General features: G+C 54.0%; 1 protein-coding gene across 7 annotated transcripts in view; it reads left to right on the top strand.

Annotated features, from left to right (window-relative positions):
• The first annotated feature begins 20,101 nt into the window (after nt 1-20,101).
• MPRIP (myosin phosphatase Rho interacting protein) overlaps nt 20,102-26,295 on the top strand; it is a 127,933-nt gene continuing 121,739 nt past the window's right edge. For 2 of the 7 annotated variants that reach the window (XM_090024169.1, XM_090024171.1), the window contains exon 1: nt 20,105-20,394. In XM_090024169.1, the coding sequence (XP_089880295.1) occupies nt 20,275-20,394 (120 nt within the window). In that variant the 5' untranslated portion in view covers nt 20,105-20,274. Of the gene's footprint in view, nt 20,395-26,295 lie in introns of all 7 variants that reach the window. The other 5 variants (XM_090024174.1, XM_090024173.1, XM_090024175.1 and 2 more) reach the window with 4 other exon arrangements.

The following is a 26,295-nucleotide window of genomic DNA, read 5'->3' on the forward strand; positions in this document are numbered from 1 at the left end:
TTCCTTCGCCCAGACAGCCAGGGTCCTTCTCGGAAGTGACTCAGTGCAGGCAGCTGTGTCTGAGACTTTGTCTGCAGAACAGGGCTGGGGACGGGGGAGACGGCACCGTGTCTTGCTTTCTCAGAACCACCTGCGGGGAGAACAAGGTTGGTTTTTTCCACTCAGTTTAACCCCCTGCTCTGCACCTGACCTTAGCGCTCAGGGCTCGCTCTCATGGCTGGCGCGCAGCCCTGGCGTTAGCAGCCAAGCGCTCCATCTTCCCTCTGCCTCACGCACCTCCCAACTGGTGCCATCCGGGTAACTTTGCACCGGCTCTTGGTTCGGGGAGCAGGGCTTCGACGCCTGCTGGTGGCTGAGGCACCCTGTGGGGCTGCCTGTGCCTGGATGGCTGCTACAGCCTCTCAAATGGGGTGTTGGGGAAGGTGGTTGAGAGAGACAGTGGCTTTTCTGCGCCTACAGACAGCTGTCCCCAAGTGTGGTGAGTTGCCTCGGGCTGTGTAATACAAGACCTTGCCCTTCTACCCGCTCTGAGGCATCTCGTCCCGCCTGCTGCTTGCGGGGCAGCTCTCTGCTTTTGTCTACAAGCTCTGGGGCAGACAACAGGTGGTTTCTCGTTGCAGCAGCCTTGCTCTGGAAACTGTCCCGACTTCATCCCCCAGGCGAAGCAAAGAGAACGAGCGCAGAGACTCTGCGGCACGCAGCGGACTGGCGAGGAGAGGCAGCACGTTGGCAGGTAGGGCAGGGAGCAGAAAGCGGAGCAGCAGAGTGGACGCTGAGTCCATTTGGGGTCAGTTCCTGCTGCCCTGAGCTGCCCAGGGGGCCAGTGCCCTCCTCAGCCCCAGCTGTAGGGTTTCGGGGCCGTAACACAGTCCCAGGTGGGAGCTGTGGTGTCCTGCCCCCAGGGACTGGCTGCTTCTTTAATGAGAATTTTCATTTTCTGACTCAACTGAAAAGAGCGGGGAGAGGTTTTGCTTTCTTCCCTCGGTTACATCCACTGCAGGGAACAAGGGCCCAGAGCGGCTGACGGGAAACCAGGTCCCAATGCTTAGAAATGTGGTCCCAGCTGGGCGGCGAGGCCTGACTCTGCCCCACGCTGGGGCTTCCAGCCCTGCAGTCTGGAGACGGGTGCTGGCAGGCCTTGCTCCACCTCTGGCAAAGGCTGACGGGACTTAGCACTGGCCTGATGGATACCAGAGGAGGCTTTGAGATTTAGCGGTTGGGGCGAAGAGGAAAGATGGATCGCTGTCCCAGGAGAGAGTCTGCCTGGTGGCCCCCTCCCAGTGCCCGCAGGCATGCGGTGCTCCCCGTGGGCGGCTGTATTGTGGCTTTGTGCATATTTACGGCAGCTGGGCAATGGACATGGATTGTGGGACGGGGGTTTGGGGGGGAAAGTGGGGTCATAGTTTCATAGTTTCTAGGGTCAGAAGGGACCTGAGTAGATCATCCAGTCTAACCCCCTGCCACGGCAGGAAAGAGTACTGAGGTAAAATGACCCCAGCCAGGTATACGTCTAAGAAGGTGTACATCTGGTAGGCCTGCAAAGGGTCTCAGACGAGCAAAAAATCAAGACCCTTTGCAGGCCTACCAGGAGGGCAAGCAGGAGCCTGGTGGGATTGTACTGCTGGGCAGTCCCTGTGCTGCCCCCACTCAGGTTGTTGCTGCAATTCTGGTGCCATTCAGTATTTTCCCTTCAGTTCCCAGCTCCTGGAGTCAGGGGGTCACTGGAAGTTGCTGGTTTCTTCAGCACTAGCAGGCAAGGCCCAGGCCTCCTGCCTGCCATGGCCTCTCGCAGCTGGGACCCCAGAGAGCAGAGGCACAGGACCCCACAGCTCCTTTTCCAGTGGCTCCTGCTTTTCCAGATGTCCCCGTGGCGGGAGCTAGAGCAGGGCCGACTACCCACAGAAGAGCTGTTTTGCTGAATGACTAGAAGGCACAGGGGGCAGGGGCGTACTCCTCCCCCTTTTCCTCCCCTTAAGTGACTGAGGTTTTAAAGGGGAAACCTACCTCTGTAAATAGCAGCCAGTGAGTCACAGTTCCCACCCTCCTGAGCCCTGAAGGAGGAAGTGAGAGGTACTCTGAGCAGGACCCTGGTAGGCTGCCTTCAGCCCAAATTCCTAAAAGTAACACCCCCCCACACACACACGCACACAGCAGCTCCTCCCGCGTACATGACCTCCCTGCCTCAATCATGCAGACGGCCAGCACAGCAGCCCCAGGTGCACACATGCATCAATTTGCACACAGTGCCATAGCAAAGGGCAGGGGGGAGTGGGGCGACCACCATGGGCACCAAAGCAAAGGGGTACCAACAGGCACTGCCCAGCCAGGGCAGGGCGTGGGATGGAGCCACAAGCGGCTCATTTTGGGGGTGCGGGGATGGGGAGAGGGCAGCTCCTGCTGCTGCTGCGTGCACACCTGGGCACGTGTAGGAGGCGTGTGCCCCCCAGATCTGCACGCAGGGCGAGGGCAAGTTGTCGCTATGGGCTTTGCACCAGGCGCCAAACTTCATTGCTGTGACACTGTCTGCACACTGGTTCTCCTCTGTGCCTTGGCGCTGGGGGTGGTCAGCTGCCTTGCTGTCGGCTCCACCTGGCCCAGCCCCTGCCCTGTTCAGGCTCTGCTCGAGTCTCCCACAAAGGAAATGCCCTGAAGTGGGCAGCTGTCCTGCTGGATTCTTCTCCCATCTTCACACCCTTTCCCCAGCCACTTGGTGTCTCTGGAGCTTGTGCCCAGACGGGGCCTTCTGCCCTGCTGAGGGGGTCCTGGCTTTGCAATGTGAAAAGAGCTGGTGGCTGGACAGAGGGGGGAGCAGCAGGGCTGAAACTAGAAATGGCAAGGTGCAGCCACAGCCCAGGTGTCTCCGTCCCACAGCAGCAGCACAGACTCATTCCTTTACCGGCTAATTCCCAGTGGGCTCTGCTCACCCCACCCAGGTCACTGGGTACTTGCTGGGTGATGCAAGCATTTAAGTGGCCAAACGGGGAGCATTTGCTTCACTCTGGAAACAGTTCCCTCCTTTGCTTTGCTACTGGGAGGGGGACAATAGGGACTTTGGTTAGCCCTGATACTCTGACCAAAGGATGCCCCTGACAGAGAACACACGTGAAATAGTTATATTCACTCTTTGCATCTGCTTAGTAGTTCATACATTTTTCCTTGAATAAGTAGGCTGGAGAAGTGTCACGCATGATCTGAGTACTGTTGCATGGCACCGATGTAACCCTGCATGGCTGGCGGGGATGTGTGAATGCACCTGTGTCAGGTCAGAATCAACCCATCCCAAACCACTTCTGAAACCTGTGACTGTACTTACCTGGAAGGGAAAAGACTATGACCATTGAGGTGATTTTCCTATTGGCAGGGGGTAGTACCTTGATGGAGATAAGGCATATATTTAGTCTCCCACTTCCAGTGGGAAGACCCTGGCTATATGCTGACTTAATGGAAATGGGACACTCCTCCCTAGGGCAAGCACAACTCAGGGGCATCCGAATCCCAAGCCTCTGGGCTTGGGCCTGCATGTAGGATGCCTGCCAAAGGATTTGGAAGCATCTGAAGCCCCAGGTGAGGTGGAGGATGTTGGCCAGTAGTAGGGCCAGGGCCACATTTGGAATTGATTTGGCAGATGTCATGGACATTAGGCCTGAAAGGGACCTTGTAAGATCATCGGGTCCAGCCCCCTGTGCCAGGGGCAGGAAGCCAGCTGGGGTCAAAGGATCCCAGCAAGGTAAACATCCCAATGTTTCTCAAAAGTGTCCAGAGTAGGTGCTTGCACCACTCCTGGGGGGAGCTTGTTCCAGGCCTTGGGGGCTCAGACAGTAAAGAAGTTTTTCCTTATGTCCAGCCCAAGACGGTCTTGGAGGAGTTTGTGATCATTGGACCTTGTCATCCCCTGGGGTGCTCTAGCAAACAGGTGTTCCCCCAGATCCCGATGCACACCCTTCACGTACACCCCTGAGCCTGCGCTTCTCCATTTGAGTAGGAACAGGAACATTTTTCCTTAGTAAATAAATAAAAATCTAGGCTAACCCTAGGAGGGGCTGAGGACTAAGGAGGTGGGGGAGGGACTGCTACAGCATGTCCTTATTTGCCAAAATTCAATAGATTGAGCAAATTCTGCCCCTTCCAGGTACCCTTGCAGCTTTTATCCAAGGCCCAAGCAGGGCTGGTCCAGGGGAGTTGTTCTTCGATCAGGACAGCAGGTGGCACCATCGACTAGCGCAGCCCCTGGCCCTTGGGCTGCCAGGCCAGGCCAGACCTGGTGGCTGTAGCCCTGGCTCCCTTTCTCCAGGTACCGATGCCCGGGACAGCAGGGCTTGGCCATGACTTTGCAGCTGTGCCAACCCCTCGCTGCAGAGATAGAAGAAAGGAATTCTGCTTCCTTGACCCTGACATGGAAAAAAACTGCGCCCAAGTGCCGACTTGAGGTGAAACTACTAATGGGTCCAGTCGTTGTGCTCAAGGAATAGTCATCGGCTTCGTGTCCACTGGGGAGGAGATTTAAGCTGGGGTTCCCATGAGTCTGTCCCGGCTCCAGTACTGCCTGCTGTCTTCTTCATTGATATGGAGGATGGGACTGAGTGCGCTGTTAGCTAACGTGTGGGTGGCCCCAAGCTGGGGGGAGTTGCAGACTCTGGTGGGTAGGATCAGGATGCCGGAAGACCTTGGGAAAGGGGAAAGATGGTCTGAAATTAATCAAATGCAATTGGCTAAGGACGAGTGCAGAGTCCTGTGCTTGGGATGGGGAAGTGTGGCTGGTTTGCAGTTATGCAGAGAAGGACCTGGGGTTTCTAGTGGGCTGCCAGCTGGATACAAGCCAGTGGTGGTGTGGCCTTGTTGCAAAAAAAAAATGTTGGGGAAACCAAAGCTCAGGGAGGTGAAGTGACTCTCCCAAGGTCACCCAGAAGCCAGTGGCAGGACTCCAAGAGTCCTGAGCTCTGGCCTGGTGCTGCAGTGCCAGGTTCTTGGGCGACAGATTATTCGGGGGATCCAAGAGGGCTTTACACCAACCACAAAGGGAAAGGATGGTAGCTAAACACAGGTGCTTGTTCTGATCCTAGTGGTCCAGAGGTACAAACAGAATTAGACAGCAACCACGAAATAGATATATATTGTGTTCAAGGAATGGTCATCTATCTATCTACTTATCTAACTGTCTATATATAATACACATAAAAACATGTTACTGATTTTATATGGTTTATCTGGTACTTGAAATAGCCAGCTTTCAAGCAATTATTGATATGCATGGCTGGGAATGTAAATTTAAAGTGGAAGTGATCATGAAAACCAGAAATTGTTTAAGGGTCTCCTCCTGGATTTCCTAAAAACAGTAATCCACAGACCTGGAAAAAGAAACCACAGCTTGATTTAAAAGCTGAGCTGAGAAGGACAATCAAGCCTAAAAATGAATATAAAAAAAGGCCGATAGAAGGGAAGTAAATGACACTGGGTATAAGTTGCAAGTTGTAGGTGACCGATAAGGGAAGCTGAAGGATTTGATGAAATGTCAAAGCACAATCAGGTTAACAATGATAAGAAGTAGTTCTTTTCAACAATAAGAGACAAAACTTTCCAGTTTACTCGAAGTATCAGCTCATTGCGAGAGGCAGTCAAGTTGTAAATGGTAGTGTAGAAAAGGCAGAAATGTTTGATAACTATTTCTGTTCTGAATTAGGAAGGAAGCAGGAAGGTGTGTCCTGCTTATACAGGGCTGTCGATGAAAAATCTGTGTACCATCTGTAGCACAGAAGGACGTGAAGCAGTGTCTGTTAAAATTAAACCATTGTAAGTCACCAAGCCCCAATATTACACCCAGGAGCTTTAGAGGAACTGGCTGAAGAGTTAACAGCACTTCTGATGTTAATTTTGAACAAACCCTGGAAAACTGAAGGAATTCCTGAGGACTGGAGGACTGCCCAGGGGGTCCAATAGTTAAAAAGATTTAAAAAAGCATGATGCCAGGACATGCAGCCTGGCTAGCCTGACATCAGTCCCAGGTACAATAATGGAATGGTTGAGTTCAGACTTGATCAGCAAAGAATAAGGCTACAAACACAGCTGAGATCAGTCAGCACGGTTTCCTGGATGGTTAGGTCTTGTCAAACTTGTCGTCTTTTGGCAGGATGTCAGGTCTGGTTGATGGAGCACAATGGATTCCTCTGAGGTGTCTGGCTTGGGACCACATGACATTTGATTAAAAAAAACTTGTGAGGTATGGAATTAGCAGGTTGGCTGGATTAGGACTGGTTCACTGACAGATCTCAAAACTTAGGTGCTAACGGGCAAGATTAATGAGCAGAGCTGTTTCCAGTGCAGCAAAGGAGCCGTTTTTCAGTCTGTCCAATTGTGTTATCAGTGCTCCAGGCAATGAGAGCAGATCTTGGCTGGTTAAATCTGCAGATGACGTGAAGACTGGTGGGACTGTGGACCCGGAGGAGGGCAGTGAGCTGAGTCACCTGGTTAAACAGCCGCAGTCTAGCACACTGTACTGGGCTGCATTCGAGTGCAAGTGCCTGCATGCATGAAGAGTGAAGGTCATCGTGACAGGGTGGGACACTCCTGTCTTGGGAAGCAGTGCCGTGGGGAAGGAGTCAGGTCACTGGGGGTCACCTGGGCGCTCAGGGCAGTGCTGTGGCACAGAGGGCTCTGGGGATCCTTAGATGCAGGGAGCTGGCTATGCTCTTACAGGCAATGCTGGTAACTGCTGTCAGCAGCAGTTGCATCTAGCTGCTGGAGATGAAGGCTGTTTGGGGCCCCTGCAAAGCCATGGTAAGCAGAGCACGAGCACTTTGTATCAGTGTAATGCAGTGGGGACCCACGGCCAGTTCAGGGGCCCCAGCAGTTACGAAGGTTGAGCTGTCCAAGCATCCTGCCAGTGGCTGGATGTCAGGGGTCCACAACTGCAGGAGGTGGAAGCCTGAGAGAAACTTTGAATAGAGGCTACTGAAAAGATGCAGGGGATGGCAACCCAGCCTTATGACTGGCTCGCAGAGCTCAGCTTCCCCAGCTTATCCAAGGAGAAGGCTGAGCGCTGGCTTAGTCATGGTGTCTGGGAAGTTGTGCCTAAAACGGGGCCCTGGTCACAGGGGACTTTTCAACTTTCCTGACCAAGGCAGGACAAGAGCCAGCGGCAGAAAGATGTTCCTAGGTACTTTGAACCTTGATGTAAGATGTGGACCCCTCACCCAGCCCCTGGGAAGGGTGGAGGGGCACTCAATGCCACCTGAAGTCTGTAAGAAATAAGTTTTAGATCGGGGTAGGCAACCCCCGGCACATGCCAGAGCGTGGCATGCGAAGGCATTTTATTTGGCACGTGTGCCTTGGGGCGGATGGCAGGGAAGGGGCCGGGGCTGCACTGCAACAAGGACTGGGCCCCTCGCAACTCCCCTGCCATCCACCCCTGGCAAGTCGAGGTTGCTCTCCCCTGTCATCTGTGCAAGTCAAGATTGCAAGTGTTCCTGGCACAAGTCGAGGTTGCAGGTGTTTTTGCCCAGAAACGTTGCCAACCCCTGTTTTAAGTCTATTCTTAAAAGCTCTGCTTTCATTCAGGCCCTGGGAGAAACTCTCTACGCAAGGGGTTGGCTTGACCTTTGAATCTGTGGTACAGGGCACCTTCCTGTTCGTCCACTTCCTCGATGGGGCTGGCCCTCAACATGCTCATAAAATGCCTTTGCACTCTGCATTAATAAGGAGCATCAGATTTCAGCTTCAGGGCTACAGCTGTTTCCCTCCAGGGGTCAACAAGGAATTTTCTCTTCCCCTCCAGTGCACAATTGGCCAGGTGGATGCTGGATTTTCTTCCATCCTTCTCTGAAGCAGGAGAGAGTGGCTGCAGCTGGAGGGCACCAGACGGGAAGGCTCAGCTTTCTGAGCTGGTTGGAAGAAGCCGCTTTCTCTTGTCTTGTTCTGGGTCATGCTAATCACTAGATCCAGGGAAGGAATTTCCCTTCAAATCTGACAGGCAGGGATGATGGGGAAGGTTGGTCTTCCTCCCCAACACACTGGACAGTGCCCTGGAGACTGTTGTGCTCCCCCTGGGAACCTCTGGGCACATCCCTTTTTTTTTTCCTTTTTTTTTTCTGGTTTTTTTTTTTTTTGCACTGGTCCTGGAAGCACTGGTATACCAGGTCAATGCATGGAGTGGATGGAGCAAGCTCCGGTTCCACCACCCAACACCAAAAAGAATCTGCTCAATATAGACCTCTGATGGAGGACATATCAGAGACAATCAATGACCCCGAGCCACCAGGTCATGTTCCCTGGCAATGCAAGAGCCTCAGGGGACAGGGGCCACCTCCATCTCTCCTGGTCTCTGCCCATGACGTGCACTACTCCAGAGTCCTGGGGACTGAAATGCTTTGATCTGACGCAGGTCTCCAGCCATGCTGCAGAGGAATCTGGAGGAAATGTAATTGTCTGTGATAGACAAGTCTCTTCTGGCCTTATGCTACGTGAAACTCTGTGATAAAGCCTCTATGATGCCCACTGGGGAGAGAAATCCGAATCTTTCCCAAGCACAGGTAGGCAAAGACGGACTCGCTCTGTGGTGAGCTGTACAGGGCCTGGCCAAGTGGGCTGTCCTGATAGCAGCCAGCGGAGGGGAGCGGTGCACATGCCATCAGCATCCCCAGCTGCCGCCTGCGTGTCCAGGCTGTGCCAGCGTGGTGCCCACACAGGGCTCCCGGGAACATTGCTGACCACGTGCCCTCTCCATGTGCATGAGTAAGTGGAGCTCCCGGCTCCGCCCCAGGTACAACCCGGGTAGGACAGAGCAGCAGAGCTGGAGGAGGAAAAGGCCCTCGCAGATTCAACTGCGCTGCCCACGCAGAGCCCCGAGTTAATGATCAGCCTGCCAGGGGGGCACTCAAGGGAGCCACTGAGCCCAGGCGCAGCCAAGTTACCTTTTCACCAGGATGATTTACCTGGCATGAAGGATATAGGCCTGGAAGAGGCTTCTCAGCCCCTTGCATCCTATCCAGAAACTACCCGCTCCCACCCCTCACGCACCACAGTCATGGAACATGAGACCAAATCAGGCATCCTGTGCTGTGCCACCAGGGAGACGGCGATGCCACCCATGCGATGGCAGAGGATTGGTTGCTGTGACCCAGAGGATCCCACGACTGCTGTACTACAGAGGAAGAATTCACACCCTTCCCCTTGTGTCCCCCAGTCCTAGCCGGTCTGACCTGGGGGGAAATTCCTTCAGTCTCTTTAGCAAAACTTTTGGGGACAGGTAGCCTTTAGCATGGCACCAAACCAGAGATGAATGCAGGAGGCTATTGTCTCTGAGAGCAAGGCTCTTGCATTGCCCTCCATAGCATGAGAGCAGCATCTGCTTCACAGCAGTGCGAGGTGCCTGGTTCCAACCCCAGTGCCCGGGTTGACGGTCAGATGCCAGCTCCAGGTGACCAGAAGAACCAGTATCCCCCTGCAGCGGGTGACCAGTGTCACCTCCGGGTGACCAGTGTCACCCTGCAGCGGAGTCAAGACTCACTGGCAAAGCATGACCTGCTTGCCTTGCACTGGGAAGGAGAGGAAGATGCACAGGAGGGGACTGTGTTGAAGTGGTCTCCATCACCAGCCTGCACTTCCCAATAGCCACCCTGGCAACTCCTCCTCCTAGGACCCACACACAGTTGGCACTGTGGCTGCTTCTGGTGGGACTTCACCCTTGCCATCCCCCCCATGCCCTGCTGATGCTGTCCGATCTCGCTGCACAGCAGAGCCTGCACTTTCTCTGCAGAGGCTCTGCGTCTGCTGCTGTCTGTGCCTGTACCCTTGCTAGTGGCTGGAGCCCCTGAGAGCCCAGGGGCCAGGAGAGAGCTGCACATCAGCAGCTCAGCATGCCTTAAGCACTGGGCAGAATGGGGTTGAGCCTTGACTTTAGGGCGGGCAGGAATTGCACATGCTTGCTGGGTACCCACTTCTACCAGCTGGGTGCGTGCGCCCTGTCAAGGAGCAAGCTTGAAGCTAGCTGTGGCGTGGCACCTTCCTGATGGGTTTTGCACTTCAGGAGCCAACAAGAGGCCTTCAATTTTATGGAGGCACCAGTGTCGCCAGATGCCAGACAGGGCACTTTGATGCTGAGCTGGGGGCACTGGTAACATCCTTGCCCAGCAGGGCTGTTTTGAGCAAACATGAAAGCAGATAAATCTACTGTAGCAGGCCCGGTGCAGCCCAGTCTGTGTGCAGCTGAGCCAGGCCAACAGAGAGAAACATTGGCTCAGCATGTGTTGCTCTTGGCTTGTGGAAACAGCCATGCATGCTGCTTGCATGTGCCCCACCAAGGGACCCTGGCTAGTGCCGGCGCATTGTCCCCACTCAGCCGGATGCTGCTGTGACAGATGTTTCCCTGAACGTGGCCCAGGTGCAGAGCCTGCTTGGCTCCGGCTTGGGCCGAGAGGGTTATGGGCAAAGAAGGGCCTGTGAAAAGCGGCTCCATTTGCTGCAAGAAGAAAGCTCCTCTAAGTCATGCCTGCCTCGAAGGATTGCAAGGCTTAGCAGCCGCTAACTAACAAGCCCTCCATCTCCCCTGTGCATCCATCTCTGTCCTAATGGTGGCAACAGGCGGGTCGGGAGCAGTTAAGTGCTCAACCAAAGTCATACAGAGAATGGATGGCCAAGAGGGCAGTAGATCCCAGGAGTGCTGGCTCCTGGTCCGTGTTGGACATGCCCTAACATCCCCTACATGCAGGAGAAGGGGGGCTTGAAGGAGGTCCAGGAACCAGCTTCTGCCATGCTTATGCCCCAGACAGACAAGTCCAGCTTGATACTGTGGCACAAACGTCCGAATTGGCATTGTGCTACCTTTGGACACAGCAGCTGCTTTTTCTTCCCTGGAAAAGCAGCATATAGTCCCTGAGGGGCCGTCATGCAGCATGACCTCAGCCACCCCTGCGTCCTCCCACCGCTAGATAAACACGCTGGCCAGGATGATCTTGCCTGCTGTGTTATTTCAGGCTGGCAATTTGAGCACAAAACACAGCCTGACTCCTTTTGGGCACTCGGGCTGGGGGAAGACGAGGCCTGTTGGGGTGGCCACAGCCCACTGTCCCCTTGCCTCCCTCCCCGGGCCTGCCGTCATGCTGTGCGCCAGCAGGACCTTGCATTCGGAGCTGGGTAGGTTCTGGCCCGTTTAGCAGCGCCTCTCCCTGAACCTGCAGGGACCGTAGATAAAACAGGACCTGGGTTGGACTGGGCCTGAACGAAAGCCTGGGCTCGGGGAGCAGGGCGGCCATCTCCTGCTGCGCCGTGGAGCGTTCCCTGTCCCTGAGCCCGGGTGTCCGACGCTGCCTGGGTTTGAGCTTCTTTCCCCGAGGTTCAAGCTCTGGTTGGGCTTTGCTGAGTCATCCGACAAGCCCGTCCATTTCTGCCATTTAATCTGCCTGACAAATGCTTTCCATTTTTCCATTACCTTAATTGCAGTAATTAGAGAAAACTGCTCAGAACTAGCTCTGGGCTTAAGAGGCTCATCAGATTCCAGCTCCTCCGAAGGCACATCTATGCCTTCCTCCACGCCCCCCAGTCACCTGCCCCCCACTGCCTCAGCCGTATCCAAGCCACCCCTGCTTTGGGGGACAACCACCTCCAGCTTCCACCTCTGCCCTGAAGCAAGGGGCTTGTTTTTTGTTATATATAGTACTGTAGGAGCTGGCTGTGTCGGCGGCGTCAGGCCAGGCCAAAGGGCAGGGAACAGCCTTGTATAAGGGGTAAAATCCAATTGACCTAGGGGAGCTCTGGCCAGGACACAGCTCTGCCTTGACTCTCGCCCCTGGGGGCCAAACTCCCTGTGATGGATCAGAAGGGCAGACGATTTGCTGTCCCAGGGCTCCAGACAGGGCAGCTCAGGTGACAACAGCAACTCTCTTTGGTTTCTAAAAGTTTGGGAGGAGAAATATCCATGAAAAAGGGAAGCCCCCTTCCTGCTGTGCAGCACCTAGCAGTCCCAACTTAATGTTGGCCATAAGGTTGGTAGACAACCCCCGTCTCTGGTTGGGGGCATCCTAGGAGCCCCAAGCATGTTGTGAGTGCTACAGGAAGCAGTTGGCAATGTGGCAGTGGTTCTTTCCTGAATATCAGGAGTTGTTGTTCAGCCTGTCCCTTGCTGTTGCTTTCAGGGGTACCCTCTGAGTCCCGGCTGAGGACCTCAGGATCTGCCCCCTCTGTGTTATCAAGGCTTGAGGTGGTGGGATGCCTGCTATAGGGAAGGCACAGTGCTAGCCATGGCACTGCCACCAGCTGCTGCAGGGCACCCTCACCCCCGGGGCTTGGGGGTGTGCTGGTCTCCCCCTCTCATGGTTGTGGGGCTCCTGCGGCTGCGGGAAGGATAAGGAAGGTCTGAGTGTGGCTGCTTGGCAGAGGAGAAGGCTGGCCAGGCAGCTCCTTGTGCCAGACTCTTCTGGACCAAGGGGCCAGAGAGCTGGCTCAGGGTGTTTTCAGCATATCGTCACAGCATCTCCTGAGCTGGAGTCGTCCGTGCCCAGCTCCCATCTGGTGTCTGCGCTGCAGCCAGCCTTTCCCTGCCAGGTTTGTGATGAGGAGAGTGGAGACTGGTGTGCCAGAGGACTTTGGTCAGCAATCCTTTCTTCCAGGGGATGTATGCATGCACAGAGTGACAGATACTTCTCCCCATGTCAGGAGGTGGTGAGACAGCAGCCTGCAAGCAAGCAAGCCCCTGGGGATGCACTGGGTTTCCTTACGGTGCAGGTGAACGTGCTGCCTCACAAATATAAACGGGGGGCAGGTCCTGTGCCCCCTGTCCCCTCTCCCCTGCATCGCCACCTCTCCTTTCATTGCTCTCTGCAGGCAGCTTGGAGGGCCTCACCCAGATGGAGCTCTGGACCAGCCAAGGATCCATCACATCTCTCTAGATGATACTTTAGGCTTTCTGGGCGAGCAATTGGTAGCAGGGCATGGAAGGATGAATGTGTTTGCAGTGGCCCAGTCTCCCTGGCAACTGGCTCAACACTTCTTTCCCCCTTCCTGCTTCCCTCTTGGTAATTCCTCTGGTGGTGCTGCATGCTCCTGGTGCATTGAAATGAGGATGTGGAGGAGTAATGAGAAACAAACTAAAGATAATCTCCGATTCAATAACCTGGAGGGCACTGCCCTGCTTGGGTTCATCAGCTCTGGGTTTAACTGAACTTGAAAGACCCCAGTCTGGAGGGCACTTGGTGCCTAGTGCTGGATTTCTGCCCTAATGCACATGGAGCAGTGGGTGATGCAGAGTAAGGGCAGGTATCGCTCTCACGGGCTCCCCATGAGCTGATCCCAGCCTGTGCGGCCCACCCATGTTTTCTGTGGCAAGACACAGGTGAAGCTAGGCTGTGTTTCCGTGGTTTCAGGGTGATATTTGGTGCCAGGATGCCTCCCTATGGATCCAGCAGGATCTCGGGGGAGTGGATCCAGGCTGAGTTCTACTAAACAATCTCGCAGAACAAGAAGAGCTCCCCTGCAAACCTGTTGGCTGCATTCGGCTGGGCTGCCAAAACCAGCAGCACAGTTGGCTGCCCCAGGAAGGGCAGGATGAGGCTGAAGAAAACACGATGAAGTGGGAGCTTTCTCTCTCCCCTCTCTGCCCTGTTTCCTGACTGCAGGTCCCTGCAAGAAAGCATCTCCCAGGGGATGCCAAGAGGTTCCAGCCGAGCCCAGGGACCAGCTCCTGCCACATCAAGGGCCTGGTCTCCTCTTGCTGGGGGACGGTGGAGGCCTGCTGCAGGGGGACACGTGATGGGCCACATGGGGGGGATGGGCTGAGCTGGTCCAGGTTCCTCAATGCAATGAGTCTGGACATTTTTTTTTTAATTTAATTTAATTTTATTTTTAATAATTTGTATCCAAGGCCAAATTAGGCAAAGCTAATTCCAAATCCAAGAGTCCAGAACCATCAGTGGCCCTACTACTGGCAAACTTCCTCCACCCCCCATCTGGGGCTTCAGGTGTTTCCATATCCTTTGGTGGGTGTCTTGCGTGCAGGTCCAAGCCTGGAGGCTTGGGGTTTGAATGCCCCCAAGTTTTGCTTGCCTTTAGCCATAAGGCCCTTGGAGCAAGCAAGGGAGGAGACTCCCATTTTCATAAACTGGGCTTAAAGCTGCTGCACCTTGGCAGGTGCTGAACCACGCCAAAGGAGGGGCTGGGGAGTGGAGCAGGTGTGACTGAGTTCAGGCACTGTCCAGCCATTTTGGGGTGCGGTGCCCAGTGAGCTCTCACTGTCCCCTTCTTGTGGACGTGGAGAGGAGGAACTGAGGCATGTGCCCATCCCTCTGGGTGTGTGCTTGTCACACCTGTCCTAGTTCTAGTGAGTTGCCCAGCATAAACAAAGGTCTGGGATGCAACGTGCCAGGCGTGCATGTTTCCTTATGAGAAGAGCCAGTGGGTGCAAAGGCGACAGCTCCTCTGGTTGCATTGCCAGCTCCCACAGCCTTTGGGGCGCTTTGCTTGAAGTGCCAGTGCTTGGAGTCCTGGGATGACAGATTTTTGCTGGCTGCTCCTTCCCCACCTTGCAGCTCCATGCATCAGGGTATTTTTAAGCCTTCCTCAGAGACATTGGGTGTTGGCTGCAGCCCAAGGCAGGGATTTTGCCCTGGCTGTGCCAGTGCTTCTGCTGGAGGTTCCTGGCTAAAAGGTCTTGCCTCTCCACTCAGGTTCAGACCGATTGCCATATTCAGAGTCAGAAAGGAGTTTTAGCCCATGGTCAGATTGATATGGACTGTGGGGGTTTTTGCCTTCCTTGTAGCGGGGAGTGTGGCTTCTACCTGGGATCTCTTGAGTGTATATTAACAACTTTTTGTACAAGTAGGATGTTGGCTGCTGTGGCCCCCGTGCTTTACCTATGGCAAGTTAGAGCGTTATGCCTTGTGTTGTATCAGGCTCGGTGGTATTTTGATGATGAGTTCAGATTATGAGTTGTATAGGATGGTTTGGAGAGGGAGAGGGCTGATCCTGCCTCAGGCAGGGGGTTGGGCTAAATGAACTCTGGAGGTCCCTTCCAGCCTGATTCCTCTATGATTGCATGACTGAATTTCAGCAGTCATTCTAAAGCAGAAGAGCCAGTTCCTAGACCTCGTGGCAGTGGTAATGCAACCTAGATTGAAAAAAAAACACGGGTTATTTAAAAAACAGTTGAGCCAGTAACTCCAATCTCACGGGGCCTCAGGTTGTGAGTCGGGAACCCTGGGGTGGGGTTGGTGGTATCAGTCCAGCAACCCGAACTCTGCCACCTGACTCTTACTCCCTTACAGTTTCTCTTAGGATGAGATTCTGGCCCCTTAGTGCTGTGGAGCGGGGCCTTCTTCTACCCGTGGTGCTGTAATGAAAAAGGGGTTGTCAACACGGGGAAGTTGTTGTTCAGTCAAGCTTGGCGGTTTATTTAGGGCATGCTTGCTGCTTCACAGTACCCCACTCCCGGCCATGCTCAGTGCGAGATAACTCACTCTGCTTTGAAGGTGGCATAAGCTGCTTTGCACGAAGGTGCCTTTCCTGCACACTAAGCTCATCCGGACTAGTTAGTGCTCTGTACGTTTCCACCCCATCTTAGTGCTTGTTAGCTTTCCTGTGTAAAGAAACCTTTTGTAAGGGAGATGTGACGCTAGTCCTCCATAAGGAATCTTAATATATATGGGCTTGGCTAGTTCCCCAGGGTGTATAGCCTGGATTAAATGGGTAGGCTGTATCTGCACTGGGTTTTACCAATGTGAATTCACTGTAAGTTTATTTGCAGTCATGGTAAAAATAGTCATGAAGACGAGTCCTTCAGGCTGTCGCACAGATCGCACTACCCCCAGATGTGCGATGCGGCTGAGTAAATTCCTGGTAGGACCTCATACTTCACAGATCTGGTTATAACCCTGCAGCCGTATTGATTTTTGCATTTTGTTTCCTTGTTTGATTTTTACTTCTGTAACTGGTGAACACTCCTGCTGCCATAACCAGAGCCTTCTGGTGGGGGCTGCCTTGCTCTGCAGGTCACACTGCATTCATCTGAACGGAGCTCATGCCGCTCCGAGGTAATGGAGGGGCCAGTCTGTACCCGTGGTGTGCACACCCGTGGCGTGGCTGCATGCAGCTAGCTGCTGAGCTGGGTTCCCAAGGCAGTGGCACCTCTGCTGCTGTTTTGAGGGTTATCTCTTTACAGCTGGAAAAGGCCTAAGAGGAGGAGGCTGAAATCCAAAGCAGGCTGTTGAGCAGAGAGAAACATCAGACTTTCTCCCCTAAGAGCGAGATATTTGTAGGCTTTACAAGGAAGGAAATGGGTTGTATGCATAGGGGATGTGCCCATATGATCTACAAACACCTGCCTTGCTACTGCCATCCCTTGTGCACCGAAGTATCAACACTGTTGTCATGAAGATGCTGGCTGGGGAAGGGACCACTGAGACCACATAAGGTGCCGTTGTGTCTATGCATCCCTTCTTTTGGGTGACAACAAGGTCTGCCCTCACTTGGGGAGCAAGTGTGACTGTCAGCAGGTGAGAAGGGTTCTGCCTCCTCCTGTCTGTCCAGCTGTTCTGTGGCCAGGGCCACCAGGCCACATGCATCGGTCATTCCTTCCCCATCGGCCCTGGATCCCCCCCAGTGTGTGCTCCACCGACAGCATGCAGACCCCCCACGTGGGCTGTGCAGGTGCTGCGTGGACTCCCAGGGGAAGACAGCTGTCTGGACCCACAGGTTGCATGTTACGTACTTGTGGGCTACATGCAGCCCGTGCACCACCAGTCGCACAGCCCTGAACGATAGGACTTGAGATTCCTGGGGACAGCAGCATGAAGTGATCAATGTGGCTTCAGATGGAAGATGATTCATCTCCTGTCAGCAAAGAGCAATGACATGAGAGTGTAGTAGCAGGGTGCCCATGAGGAGGTGGACTGGCGAGTCTGAGGAGACTGGCAACCACACAGCTAGCCATGCTTGAAGGGGAAACACTTGCAGGATGATGGGGCTGCTGGTGTTTGGGATCCAAGCATGAGGCAAGGAGTAGGGGAAGGGCTGGCTGGGCTGCAGATACAGATGTCCACTTCATCCTGTCCCTTGGTGCTGGGTCACTGGGCAGACAGCACATCCACCCTGATGCTGCCCACCCACCCATGAGCCCACGAGTAGAGAAAGACAACACGCTGCTCAGCTGCTCTTGCCCTCTCATTGCTTTCCAGACCAGAGTGAATTTCTCAGCACTGTTTGCATTGCTTTCTGGGCAACCAGTTTGCTCCTGGGCGGGGGGGGGGGGGGGGGGAGGCAGCAGGCATGGATCATCCAAGCATGCCCCTGTGACAGCTGTGGTTCCAGAGGTGTGGAGGCAGGAGCTGGAAGTACTTCTCTGAGCTCGAACCAAAGGACACCCCTAGATGATACAGCTCTAAGGGCATGCCTGGTCATTTGGGCTGCAAAGCCCAAGGTGGCCGGATATGCTGCTGGCCACATCACTCCCCTGTGTGCCATGGGCTCCATCTCAGTGCTGATGCTGAGAGCTGTCCACACAGCCCACTTAAAAGCCCTAGCATCCAAGTCCCTGGCTCAGCTCTAGCATAGCAAGAGGGTTTGCATGGGATCAGTGAAAGCTGGGAGTGCTGGAGGCTGGGCTGCTCCTGGTAGTATCAGTGATGAACTGCTGGGGCTGTTCACCACAGAGCTCAAACGATGAGAACGTCAATGTTGGAGCTCAGAAAAATATTGCTTATTAAAAGACTTTCCCATGCTGAGCAATGGCGTGATGCTGGCTGGGAGTTCGGACACCTGGGTTCTCTTCAGCACTCTGGCACCGTCCCTGTAGTATGACGTTGGTTGAAACACTTCACTCCATGCTGAGATGGGTAAGCTGTTCAGGGCAGGGACTACTTCTCACTACGTGTTTGTAAAGAGCCTAGCACCACAGGGCACTGAGCTGAGTTTGGCTTCAGAGATGCTAATACAATACAAACAACTGGGTATTTGGGGAGGAGGGGGGAAGAAAACCCTCAGTACCCCAGCCCAGTCGCATGATTGTCTCTTGATGCCACCTCCAGAGCATACTGTATTTACACTGCAGAGGCAGAGTGCTTTCCACTGTGGAAAAATGTGCTGAACAAACAGAAGAGTTTCTCCCCCCACCAGTTTATGGCTCAGGGGCAGGAGGGGCCACGCAGCAGAACAGAACAAACACCAGCTGGGGTGCGGTCTTCTCGCACGAACCTGGTTGCATTTTCCTGCTTCTCGGTTTGCCCAGCGCTGGGATGGACCAGCCATCTCCATGCTAAGGGAACCAGCTGAAAATGTGTCTACATAGCCATGCTTCAAACCGAGGCAGGACCTTATCCAGTAGCTAGGACCACTGTGGCATGGATGGGAGATAAAGACCACGGCAGCCTTACAAAGCAAGGATCAATCAAGGGAGGGGGTGATGCATGGGAATATTACCCTCAGGTTCAAGTGCTGGGAGGTACAAGATGACTCCTCTCATGTATGGCCTCTGCTTGCAAACCATTGCCTGATGACCACTAACCATGCTCTGCTTTTACATACACTCCAAAGCCCTTCACAGAGGAAGCCAGCCCTATTATCCCTCTCTTACTGACTCAAGCAGTGGGATGAAGTGACTTGCTCAAGGCCACTTGACAGATCAGTGGCAGAGCCTCAGGCCTCAGTGCAGTGCTGTACCCACACAGCCTTCTGGACCAGGTGCCTGTGTTGCCCCTGCCCTGTATTTCTGCCCATGTGGCATCTTCTGACCATAGAAATCTGAGGCTGCAACCTGCAGATCCCTGCCAAAGCTTTCGTGACTACTTTCCTCAAGCCACGGGGTTACTGCCAGGGAGCAGCTTTGTTTCTGCATTGTTATTGCTTAAGCCCACATTTTTTGTTCTCTTATCTTAGCATATTTTGGCTCGGATGGTGCGATCCCAGCTGGTTACCATGCTGCCGGCTGGGTGCTTCCCCTCATGCTGTGTGTTGGCACAGGTACGTACAAGGCGCAAGAGAGATCGCTGCCCCGCTCTCCTGACCCTGCCCATCGATACTGGGGCTGCCTGAGGCTCTATTGCTGTTTGCTGCAATCAGGTCTGGAAGGTGCCGTGTTTCAAAGCACGCTGCGAGTTATTTTTTAACAGCTGTCCCCCAGATTGTAGAGGGAAAGAAAGCAATCAGTCCAAGAGGTAACGAGGAGGGTGTTTTCTATGTGCACAGAGCCATGGGTTTGGTAGCTAGGCAGGGGGTTAAGCACTGGAACAGATCACTTGGAGAGGCTGGGGGAGCCGTGTCCCTGGAAGTTTTTAAGGGCTGGGAGACATTTGTCTGGGAGGGCTCAGACACCTGATCCAGTCTTGCACCCAGGGCTGAACTAGATGTCACCTCTCCAGGGCCCTACCAGCCCCATTTCCCTACCACATCCTGGTTGCAGAGTGCCCCTTTCCTCCCAACAGGCTTTGGCACCACTAGCCCAAGCCTGTACCTCTTCCTCCTGGCAGGAACCAGGATTTAGACTACTCTGCAGCCCAGGCTGCGGCTGCAGAATCAGGGCTTAATGCCTGCAGCATCCCCCAAATGCACCCGCCTCTGGGGTGAGACAGCAGCTAAGTGCACAGCACGCAGCAAAGGGAGGAGGGCGGGGCAAGCCAGGGGGGTCATTCATGGAGCAGGTGCTGCCTGCCTTGGGGACACTGTGCAGATGCCCGCAGCCCCAGCACGAGGGATAGCCCAGTGACCCTCCTGTTGCAGAGGGCACCCAGCTGCAGCTCCCCAAATGTATCCTCCCACAGCTGCTCCAAGGGCCCTGCACCCCCCAAGGGCACACATTCCCCCCAGGCCATGCATCCCCCCCACAAGGGCCCATATTTCCCCCCCAGGGCCATGCATCTCTTCCCCCAAGAAGGTCATGCACCCCGGGCACGTATCTCCCCACCAGGGCATGCACCCCTCGAGGCGGCACACGTCCTCCTCCCCCAGACCACGCGCAGGCCTCCCCGCACAGCTCCACCAACCCTGGCAGGCCCACTCCCCTCCTGGACGCCGCCGCCCTTGCTACCACTCCCTCCGCCGCTCATTGGCCAGAGGCTTCTTTTGTTAGCAGCCAAGCCGCGCTGCCATTGGTCCGCCGGGGGTGCCACTCCAAACGCCCCGTGCCCTGCCCGCCCCCGGGCCTGAGGCGCGTGCGGCGGGGGCGAGGCCAGGCCCGGCCCCTCCCCCCTCCCCCCGGCCGGTCTGAGGCGGAGATGCCGCCGCCGCCGCCGGGCGCACGGAGCCGCCGCGCTGGGGCCGTGCTGGCGGGGCGCTGAGGAGCCGCGGGAGGGGCTGGGCCGAGCCATGTCGGCCAAGGAGAACCCGTGCAGGAAGTTCCAGGCCAACATCTTCAACAAGAGCAAGTGTCAGAACTGCTTCAAGCCCCGCGAGTCGCATCTGCTCAACGACGAGGACTTGAACCAGGTGAGCGTGTGTCCCCTCCCCCCCCCGGACACGTCCGAGACTTGGGGGGTTGTGGGTGGCTGTGACTGGGCTGGCACTGAAAAGCCTTCCCCGAATCTAGGACGTGCCTCTGTGCGCTTCTCGTAGCGGTCTTCGGGGAGGGGGCACTGATGACCCCAGCTGCCCCAAATCCCAGCCTCTCCATCCCTAACAAACCCACGGCCCCGGGTTGCGCACCTGGAAGTTGGACATTGAAGCCCACTCCGACCCCCCCCCCCCGGCGCTGTCCCCCCTTGCACTGGCGCATCTGGAGCCTTTAAAAGACAAAAAGATGGTACCCGGTGCTGCGGATGCGCGTGTGGCGGGGGGGACAGGGCTCCAGGAGTGGGGACGTTCCCCCCTGCCCGTGGTAGTGGTTATGCCACCTGGGATGGCCGTGCTGCCCTGGGACGGCGATCGATCGGCGCCCGTTGGGAGGGAGAGGCTGAATTTTTGAGAGGCTAATACAGAAAAAATGTAGCTGAGGGAAAAAAAATTGCTTTGGTGTGCGGGAAGGGGGGCGGGGAACAAGCAGGAGAGGCTGCTTGGACAAAGGGAACAACCCCCAGTAGGTTTCCTCCTCCTCTTTTTTTTTTTTTGGTAAAATAATAATGTCCTCTGTTCCCACAGCTGGCAGGGTGACTCACGGGGGGCTCAGTGACTCAAAGTGCCTCCTGGCTCTGCAGCTCTGGGAAAACAGAGGGCCCATTTGCAGGGTGTTTTGTTGGTTGGAGGTCGGCCTTGTGTCTTGGTGTCACCCCGAGAGGGAAAGGCTGAGGTTTTCTGCTGTTGCCCCCGCACGCGGAGAGCTGGGCCGGACTCGGGCGCAGCGCGGCCCTCCCTGGCTTGGTTGGTGTCCTGCTCCCAGCGCCCCCTTCCTTGTGTGAAATTCAACATCATTGCCAGGGGAAGGCTGCCCGGCAGCCCTGCCTCTGTGGAGGGCTGGATTTGACTTGATTTCTGTTGTGATTTCTGTGTTGAGGGGGAGGCGAGATCGGGGTGCTCCCCATAGAGTGAGGTTGGCCTGGCCCTTCAAGGGGATTTGCTAGGGAGAAGCTGATGGTTGCTTCCCCACCTCTTTTTGGAGTCACTCTTCATAGACTGTATGGCTGTTCTTGGCTCTTTGTTTCGAGCAAAGGAGAGGTAATTCCGCTTGAAAGATAAGATGGTGGTTTTGCGTTGATGTCTGTGTGTCTGAGGTGTACACACTCCGGCAAAGGATTTCATTTACTGCTGGTCAGAGTCACTTTGACCTCTTATTCTATCCCCCAGTCCCCACACGCTGAAGAATCCCATTAAATAGACAGAGTGTCAGGGCTTGGTATAGCAGACGTTGATGTAAGGAAGTTATGTTTTCATGCGTTCCAGTCATACGTTACCCAGCCACTAATATTACAGGGAGACTCGCCTGAGACAGGTCGCCTTTGGTCTCCAGTACGTAGCTGGGCTTCCGGTGGGGATATCTTTCATTGCAAGACCTGGATATGTAGATGCTCTTTTTACAAGGTGGTTATTTTTCCATGTATTGTTGAGACATCACTGAATCCTAGACAGCAGATGACACTGAACTGGACATCATGTCATGTCTGTGCAACAGATTGAAACCCATCCTCTAAGCATGTGGTAGAAGAGACACTTTATCCCGGGCTCATAGATGCAGCTTTTCAGTTACCCAGTCTGTTCTTACCACTTGCCTGGAGGGGAAGGTGTGGGTAATTGTTGTATTTTTTCCCCCTGATTGCTAAATACATAACGGATTGTGTCCCTTTTCCTCACCCTTCCTACACCATGTGTTGTCTGGGATTGTAAGCCCTTTGGGGCAGAGACTGTCTTGCTTTGCATATGTTTGCAAATTTTTGCATTTCTTGGAAACATGCAGTAATAGTAATAGTGGCTCCCTGCTCAGGAAGCTAGTAGGAAAAAAACCCTGAACACCAAGACTAATGAACTTGGATCCCTTTAATAATCATAGTACTTAGCACTTCCAACTTCAAAGCATTGCACAAACCCTAAACCTTTAATCCGCCCAGTGCTATGTTTCATGAGTTGTTTTTGAGTGGGACTCAGGAGTGAGTTGTTACAACTGATGGTGGCTTTGTGTGTTTACTGTGCATGAAGAAACTCCATTCTGCCTCTCCTGGCCATGTGTGTGTATGGACCTGTATGCAGGTTTGCTACAGATCCTGCCTAATTACTTTGAAGTCATAGTGAATGAGGTTTTCGTATCTCCAGGGCTCTTTTAGGCTCCAGTCCAGCAAAGCACTTAAGCGTGCATGCAACTCTAAGCATGTGAGCTGTCCCATTGACTTCTATGACCATTTGCTCCTCCACTGAAACCCTTTAGTTAGGAATCTGTTGCAGTGCTTCGAAGCCCCCCCCTTGAAGTCCCCAAAGCAGGTCATGACAGAGGGGTTGTATCGAGCTATTCCTTGCTTCCCCTGGTGTGTGCTGTATCTCAGTTGGGGGTGGGAGCTAGAGACAGCTGAGTTTTGCAAGGTTTGCTGTCTGAACTGGACTCGAGATGCTGACGTTCCTCTTTTTGCTGCTTTCTGCCAAGGTCTCTGTTGGGGAAGTGGAGGCCACTGTCTGGGTGAAAGGGGGGCATGGTCTGCTTCTTAAGAGGTGCTAAGTGTGCTTGTCTCTTCTTGGGTGTGTGTGAGGAGGAGTGACCTCCCCCCTTTTGGGGTCAGTGGTGCTGTATCATGTTAGCACCTGCCTAACAGAGCAGGATCCAACCTTTGCATGTTAAAGGTTGCTCTTGGCAGAGAAGATGGCCCAGGATGTGTTATCATCAGGCCATGAGAAACTCCAGAGGGCTTTTTAGACTGCTTTGGTTCAAATTTGGCTGCTGGCACAGCTTGAACCTTGTTTGGTGGGAAAGGCTCCAAGGGGCAAGTGGGCTGGGAAGTCCCTCTCCCACTGTGGGTGTAGAGGTCTTTACAGGGCAGGAAGCTGTGGCTGCACTTGGAGCAAACAGTGTCAGGCATCTGAGGACTTGCCTGCGAGGGGTTGTGCGGTGCTTAGAGCCACTGATGTGCTCCAGAGCTGAAAGGTTTCCTGTGAGGCTGTAATATGAAAGACGGAGTATGAAGGAACCTGTACTTTTACCCACCACTCCAAGAGCCAGCTGAGCTCGGGGCTCCTTGGCAGGGAGGCAGGCAGACCACAGGCCCACATACGACTTCTTCCAAGCATCTGCTCTTCAGCCCTTGGTTTGGGTGAGATCTGAGAGCAGGCCACAGATGAGTCCAAAGGAGGTGGATGGGCAGGCTTTTAGAAGGCTCTGGAGGGTGTCAGCAGACTTGTGGGGTAAAGGGGACAGGATATGTGCACTCCCAGACCGCCTGAGACCCGTTGCTGACACAGGATGGACAAGCTGCCTTGGAGATGCCAGTCTTCTCATCCCTAAACTTCTGTCCAGGGCCAAAACCAAGGCCCAGCCAGCTCAGCATCACGTGTCTGACAGTGGTGAGCGGTCACTGCCTTACAGAAAGTGTGTAACAAGCAGGGTATGTGCAGTGCTGTGTCCCAGTCACCAATCATCACATCATGGGGAGAGGGCTGCCCTGAGCCAGAGGCTACCTCCCTGGCAGCTGGATGTAGTTGCTCTGGATGGGCCTTACCCATCCTTGCAAATTCACTTGGAGTCAGAAGCATCGTCATTTAAAATGTTCACAGGACAGTCTCTGGTTAGATTGATCTCTAAGGTCAAAAATAAGCTTCCCTTCCCAGGACAACTGGGAAAAAAGCCCAGGATTTCCAGTCAAAACACCTTTTTGATTCCTTAAAAAATGAAACACAATTAAAACTTCTGCTGGATCCCAGATGTTGCAGGGTCATGCAAGCAAGGACTGGTTTCTAAGCTCCTTCCTACTCCCGGTGCCCTTGGCCGTAGAGAGAAATCTCTGTACAGCCTCAGATGAGGCTCTCTCAAGTGTGCTTCAGAATTGAAAAGTTTTCCCTCGGGAAAATGGATCCTGCCCCCTGCCATTAAAATGGACTAGAAACTCACTCGAAACTTGAGGAGGATGAGCAGGGGATACAGTGCAAACAGGCAACATGGAAAAGGGTGGGAAGTTAAACTCATTTCTTCTGGTGGGGGGGAATCTTCATTTTCTCGCAGTGATAAGCAGTATGGAGAAGGGATTTCTGAAGACATCTGTGTTTTGACTGACTTAGCAATGTCCCTTTTAAGATTGTGCCACGGATACCCAAAGGAATACCCAGGTTAAAAATAATGGCCTTTCTCAGCAGCCTCCTGCCCCTCAGTGCCCACCCTCCCTTCCTGCCTAGGAAGAGTAGTTTTATTTTAGTCTCTGGGTCCCTTTGGGCAGTGCTGTTATCCAAAATATTAGTCAGTACATGGGCCTGTGGTCTGCCTGCCTCCCTGCCAAGGAGCCCTGAGCTCAGCTGGCTCTTGGAGTGGTGGGTAAAAGTACAGGTTCCTTCATACTCCGTCTTTTTTGCCCAGGCCACTCTTCTCTGAGCCTGCGGATCCTTAGGTTTCAGGGGCCTTGTTTTCTTTGCTTCATCTGCCTTGATGGCCAGCACCTTCTGGTTTTCATAGTGGTGCATGGGTAGATGAGGGTGGCACACGGTGTCTTTGAGGGGTAGTTGGTGGAGGGTGAGGGGAGGGAAGTGAGGAATCTGAAAGATCTTGAAGGGATGGTGGCAGCTCACATCTCTGACACGATGGAGAGAGACAGACAGATGTAGGGAACCTGGAGTGCAGTTTTCAGAGGGGGCTGGGCACTGTCTCTGCTCCCTTTGAGTTCTTCCCTTGGTTTCTGTGGGAGCACAGTCAGGGCATTGGGGCTGGGGGGCATGTGCAGAAATCTAGCTGAGGACTTCTTGCTTGCAGGGTGATGTTGAACCACACATGCAGGGCTCCTATCCTCTTGAGAAGCCTCCTTGCACCAAGAAGGGCTTCAGTGAGTGCATCTACATAAGATGCTTAATGCACAGTAGACTAGTTCTACTGCATATTAGGGCGTCATGGGAAAAACCATGCTAATGCACTGTAGAATTAGTTTAGTGCACATTAAATGTCACAAAAGACTGCACGTTTGCTACTGTGCAGTTAAAAATACTAAATTTAATGTGTAGTAGCAAGGGCTCATTGATGCACGTGTAGATGTGCTCAGTTTTGCTTCTGTAATCTCCATTTAAGAACCTCCTAGGCTTCACCAGCTCTGAGTTTCAGGCTGAAATCCAGATTGCGTATGGTTGCCTGTGGGATCAGACTGCCTTGTGCCCTTGTTCTTCTGGGGAACTGATGGCTAAGTGATCTTGTAGCAAGTTTTCATGGGGCTGAGTAAACTTTCCTCTTCCCCCAACAGTACTGCCTGCAATGAAAAGAGGTGGATTGTTCAGTGCTTCTAACCCTGGGTCCTCTCTGCATTGGCTTGTGCCTAAGTCAGATATCTCCACAGCTGGCCATTTGGGGTTTGCATATATACAGTGCATTTTGGTTGCTGAGGGGGAGGAGGGGGGACCTTAGCAAGCAATAGGACCTCAGCCTGCTGAGGCTGGGGTTGAAGTAAGGCCTTAACTGAGACAAGTCCCCAGTCTTGTAACTCTTTAACAGTTGCTTTTGCAAGAAGCTGTTCCTGCTGCTAGAGGCGCTTTTCCCTGGGCCAGGTGCCTGTTTCCCTAGCTTGGCCACATCACACCCTGCAGGGCCCAGATAGGCAGGAACAAAAGCTGTTTTGTGCTCTCTTGTGTCACTGTGTGAAAATACTCAGCCAATGGCTGCAGTGCGGCCTGGGCATTCCCGACAGCATCTGGGGCGCCTGGGGCAAGGTAACCTTCTTGCTGTCTCAGTGCTGGGGTTGGCTGTCTCTCCTCCTGCCTTTGCCCCTTGTTTTCATTTATTTGGGAGAG

The sequence above is a fragment of the Crocodylus siamensis genome, chromosome 12 (genome assembly GCF_052110815.1).
Source record: "Crocodylus siamensis isolate JL-2025a chromosome 12, ASM5211081v1, whole genome shotgun sequence".
NCBI classification, from domain to species: domain Eukaryota; kingdom Metazoa; phylum Chordata; order Crocodylia; family Crocodylidae; genus Crocodylus; species Crocodylus siamensis.